This window comes from Otolemur garnettii, unplaced genomic scaffold (genome assembly GCF_000181295.1).
Source record: "Otolemur garnettii isolate 467f Iridium unplaced genomic scaffold, OtoGar3 scaffold00007, whole genome shotgun sequence".
Classification (NCBI taxonomy): Eukaryota; Metazoa; Chordata; class Mammalia; order Primates; family Galagidae; genus Otolemur; species Otolemur garnettii.
Window position 1 is genome coordinate 9,626,106 of NW_003852402.1, and position 5,385 is coordinate 9,631,490.

Below are 5,385 nucleotides of genomic sequence, written 5' to 3' on the forward strand. Positions count from 1 at the left end.
GGAGTTGGAGGTTGCTGTGAGTTATGATGCAACAGCACTCTACCCAGGGCGATAGCTTGAGACTCTGTCTCAAAAAAAAAAAAAAAAAAAAACATGTGTCCGAGGTTCATCTGTGTTGTCGCATATGGCAGAGTTCTGTTCCTTTTTAGAGTTGAATAACATTCCCCTGGATGGACATACCCCATTCTGTTCATCTGTTCAGCTGTGATGGACACAGGGTGGTGGCCATGTTGTGGCTTTGGTGAGCAGAGCTGTTGCCTGCTCTCTTACCCCAAGATGAGCAGCTGGGAGTCTCCTGGGCCCTGTGCAGAGGCAGCAGCATCCTTCCTTTCCACTGTTTATGGGATCCCTTGTGTGACCGCACCACTTTAACTGTCCTGCTGCTGGTCATTTAGGTTGTTTGTCCCCATCCCCTAGTGTGCTTAGAGTTCTGGAGAACATATACTCAGGAGTGGAGCTGCGGGGTCCAGGGTTTGTTTATGTTCACCTCTACTTGATAAATGAAAAGAATTCATGCCAACTTTGACCCCCACCTTTTTTTTCCCTTATATACAAATTCTTGGTGCACTTGAGATTTGTAATGTGAGCTGTGGTATGTTTTCTTATCTGGCTAGGCACTTGTTCCAGGGACATTTATTGAATAGTCCCATCTTTTTCCTGATAGGAGGCGCCAGCTTTATTCTGCCCTGAATTCTCCCAGTGGTCACATCCCCACTGGACTCTCTGTGCTAATGTTGCATTGCTTTAGCTTCTGAGTCTGAAGTCACTCATGGCCACTAAGAAGACACCCTGTATTAACTTAGCCCTTTAACCCTTCACTTTGCATCCCTCCTTGTTGTTATAGCTAGGGAAACTGAGGCACAGTGCAGTTTGGGTTTGGTCTTTCTTGTAACAAACTGTGGGGTGGATCTTGGTGTGTATGAGGGTATAGTCTAACCATACTCCTTGGGAACCTAGGAGTACGGTTCAGAGGAGGTGGAGGTCTAGGCAGGACCCTCTTTTTTTTTTTTTTTTTTGGAGACAGAGCCGCAAGCTGTCCCCCTGGGTAGAGTGTTGTGTTACCACAGCTCACAGCAACCTCCAACTCCTGGGCTCAAGAGAGTCTCCTGCCTCTACCTCCCAAGTAGCTGGGACCACAGGCGCCTGGCTATTTTTTGGTTGCAGCCGTCATTGTTGTTTGGCGGGCCTGGGCTGGATTCAAACCTGCCACCTTAGGTGTATGTGGCTGGCACCTTAGCCACTTGAGCCATAGGCGCCGAGCCTAGGCAGGACTCTCTTACCAAGACTTGGACGCCAACAGAGCTGGGGTTGACACTTGAATCGTTATTTCCTCGTCATGTGACCTAGAACAGGGTCTCAGTTTTTTCTGTAAAGTAGGGATGAGAATCAGATGAGCTGCTGGGATAGAACGGGAAGGGGTTGGCATTGATGTGGGTTGGGTAGTTGGCTGTTTATTGCCATCTTGTCATCCTGCAGTCCAGTGTTGTCCCAGTAGGTACAACTTCCCATCCCTCTTGGGCCCCTGCCTTCACTCCTCACCTCAGCCTGACACACCCCACTGACCCAGCCTTTCTCCAGAATTAAGCTGCATCCCATAGGTGGTCTGTGAGTCTTTGTGTCCCTGCCCATCCACTGCAGGCCCAGCCTCCTCTCTGCCTCAAGCCTGTGGCTCCTTTGAGTAGTCTTTGGTGTCTCAGCTCTCCCTACCTCCTTCCCAGACTCCCTCAAGGGCAGACACCATTCGGCCCCAGGCCTGGACCTCACCAGACCTTAAAGTGCCAGATGGGGTACCTGGGACTGCAAGGCCACAGAGGGTGATCCTATTCCCTTGCCTTCTTTGCCCCTGGCAGGTGCCAACATTGCCTCTGGTGAAGAAGTCGCCATCAAGCTTGAGTGTGTGAAAACAAAGCACCCCCAGCTGCATATCGAGAGCAAGTTCTACAAGATGATGCAGGGGGGAGGTGAGGGCCGGGAAGGGGCCCAGAGCTGTAGCAGTGAAGAGGGTGGGGGGGTGGGAGTGTGACCACCTCTGACATTCCCCTGTCTGGCTCCCAGTGGGGATCCCATCCATCAAGTGGTGTGGAGCTGAGGGGGACTACAATGTGATGGTCATGGAACTGCTGGGGCCCAGCCTCGAGGACCTTTTCAATTTTTGTTCCCGAAAATTCAGCCTCAAGACGGTGCTGCTCCTGGCCGACCAGATGGTGAGTCCACACCCACCCACCTTGGCCAGATGTCTATGAGCCCTTCCAGGCAAGCCACTGCCCAACCACCCTCTACTTCCCTTTCGTGCCTAGGATACTAACCCTGCCTCCAGAGGGTGCTGGAGGAGGGAACAGTGGTAGAGACATAGGGCAGGCCTGGACCAAGGGACCTCAACTTCCAGCTGTAGAATTCTGGAGGTATTTGTTTAAAATGCAGATTCCAGGTGGTGCCTGGGGTCACACAGACCTGGATTCTGTCCCAGAGTGGTAACCGTCCGGAAATTGCTAAGCCTCTCTGAGCCTTGCTTGCCTCATGTGAGAGCCTCCCCTTTGTGGGTTGTTGTGGGGATTAAGTGGGTACCATGCAGTGCCGGGCCAGAGTGGGCCCTGCTAACGAACAGTTGGTAGGTCCTAAGCTCTTCATAAGCACAGAGGAGCAAAGCTTCTTAGAAATAAGAAACCATAGAATTTGGGGCCTGGAATGGAACAGGGAGATCTTGCCGTGGAGTTTTAGTCTTCATCTGCAGCTGGCCTGCAACGTGTCTGCAAATGCTGTGGGATTTCAGTTAAATGTGTGTGCATAGAGGAGGGTCGTCACAGTCTCAAAGGGTGTGAGGCTCAAGTGGTGCTCAGCTATGCTTGAAGCCTGAGGCCTAGAGCAATGTGACCTCCAGACGATGTGTTATGGGTATGGGTATTAGTTTGAATTTTCTTTTTTTTTTTGGAGCCAAGAGTCTCACTATGTTGCCTTCACATAGGGCATCACAGCTCACAGCAACCTCAAACTCGGGGTTTGAGGCAAGAGTGATTCTTTTGCCTCAGCCTCCCAAGTATTTGGGACTACAGACACCTGCCACAATGCCCAGCTATTTTTGCAGTTGTCATTGTTGTTCAGCTGGCCCAGGCTAGGTTCGAAACTGCCACCCTTGGTGCATGTGGCTGGCACCATAACCACTGTGTTACAGGCACTGAACCTTAGTTTGAAATTTTTGAAATGGCTTATAGGAAAGAAAGGGCTGTGTGCCTGACTTTAGCATCCTCTGAAAGCTGGGAGATGAGTTCTATCTTTTGTGCTCCATCTCTGTCATCCCTGCTGAGTTTAGGCTTCCCTGGTGCTCCTTGCCTACTCCCTGCCCCCCAGTCCAGTTGCCTCTATGACTCTGACTCCCCACATCCCACAAGGGTAGAGCCAGGACAGCGTCTGTAGGGGTCTGGACATCTTTCCAGGTTTATCTTCATTTCTGAATCTTACCATTAGCTTTCTTACCTTCCTCATGTCTCATAACAAAGTTGGTGAATTCTTCCTTCAGAGTTCATCCTAATGTCACTTCTTTCAGGAAGCCTTTCCTGATCTGCCCCTGGAAATCATCCTTTATAGTTGAATGCAGATCTTTCTCCCTCACCAGGGCAGGGATCATGTGTGTGTTTTCCATTTCTGTGGCCCCAGCTCAGGCCTGGCTCAGAACACTTGGTGAAGGCCCCTCCATTGAACACTTGGTGGCTTGCTCTTCCTCCCTCCCCTCCCCAGATCAGCCGTATAGAGTACATTCACTCCAAGAACTTCATCCACCGGGATGTCAAGCCCGACAACTTCCTCATGGGGCTAGGGAAGAAGGGCAACCTGGTCTACATCATCGATTTTGGCCTGGCCAAGAAGTACCGGGATGCCCGCACCCACCAGCACATCCCCTACCGGGAAAACAAGAACCTGACCGGCACTGCCCGCTATGCCTCCATCAATACCCACCTGGGCATCGGTGAGCAAGCTATCCCCACAACAGAGCATACCTATAGCTACCGGCCATGACCTTTCTTAGGCCCTCCCGCCCTTACAGAGGTGGAGGGGACCTGGGCACTTTCATTGTCAGCCTTTCTGCAAAAGTCCTGACCCTGCCTGCCCCTAAGCCTGGACTCACTCCTGACCTCACACAAAGTTGTGTCTTCCCCTTTGCATGCCCAGTCCCACCCTCACAACAGCCCCATTGAGTGGGTGAGGACATATCCTTGTTTTTGTGGGCTGGGAACACAGGCTCAGGTTTTACACAGGCTGCTTGAGGTCATGCAGCTCAGTGAATATCAGAGCTGGATTTGACCCTGGCCCCCTCTGTGCCAAAGCTTGTGCCCCCTTCTTGGTGGGCCAGGCACTGTGGGTACCCACTTGTAGTCAGTGAATGGTTAAGTACCTGAGCTAAAAACCAGACCCAAACTGAGTTGAGGAAGCTCTGCCTTGGGCCCCTTCTCTGTAGGAGGAAGACAATAGCAATGCCTGTTCAAAACAGAGTTGCAGCAAGCTGGCATGTGATGGGGGTGCTGGGTACAGAGTGAAGAACATAACCTGGAGGAGGAGCTGGGGGCCTGAGTGGACCCCACCCCTCACTTTGCTTTCAACTCTGCATGCAGAGCAAAGCCGTCGAGATGACCTGGAGAGTCTGGGCTACGTGCTCATGTACTTCAACCTGGGCTCCCTGCCCTGGCAGGGCCTCAAAGCAGCCACCAAGCGCCAAAAGTATGAGCGAATCAGCGAGAAAAAGATGTCAACGCCCATCGAGGTCCTCTGTAAAGGCTACCCCTGTGAGTAGCCAGAGTAGCCTGGGGACTCCTTGAGGCCCTTTCTGAGGGGAAGGTGAGGCCACACAAAGCCCATGCTGGGCTACAACAGCCCTTGGCACCAGAGTACTCACCAGAGCTCTCTGCCGCTGCTCAGGCATACCTGGAGGTCTGGACTGCCTGGGCCTGGCTGCTCTGTACCATGTGTTCCTCAGCCACATTCTTGCCTTAGCTCCCAGGGGCCTTGCCCCCCATTGCAACTTTTTTTTGAGGAAGATTTGAAAGCTTTCCTCCTACTGTTTAGGTTGTGTTGGGAGGTCTGATCAGGCTTGTGAATGTCCCTTTGATTCCCTGAGAGCTTGGGAAGAGAAGGTAAAAGGATTCTGAGCAGGTCAGGTCTTTACTTCCTCAGATTTCAGAGGCTCTGCCCTCAGGCAGGCTGGGGGTTTTTTGGTTGTTACTTATTTATTTGAGACATAGTCATGTTATATTGCCCTCAGTAGAGTGCCATGGCATAGCTCATAGCAATCTCTAACTCTTGGGCTTAAGAGATTCTCTTGCCTCAGTCTCCCAAATAGTTGGGACTACAGGGGCCCTCCACAATGCCCAGCTATTTTTTGGTTTTTTTTTTTTT

At 51.6% G+C, this 5,385-nt stretch overlaps 1 protein-coding gene across 4 annotated transcripts in view; it reads left to right on the top strand.

Moving 5' to 3' along the window:
- Positions 1–5,385, top strand: part of CSNK1E (casein kinase 1 epsilon) — a 29,231-nt gene that overhangs the window by 15,536 nt on the left and 8,310 nt on the right. For all 4 annotated transcript variants that reach the window (XM_003783206.3, XM_012801216.2, XM_012801218.2 and 1 more), the window contains exons 3-6: positions 1,851–1,961; positions 2,056–2,204; positions 3,733–3,961; positions 4,605–4,775. In XM_003783206.3, the coding sequence (XP_003783254.1) occupies positions 1,851–1,961; positions 2,056–2,204; positions 3,733–3,961; positions 4,605–4,775 (660 nt within the window). The remainder of the gene's footprint in view (positions 1–1,850; positions 1,962–2,055; positions 2,205–3,732; positions 3,962–4,604; positions 4,776–5,385) is intronic.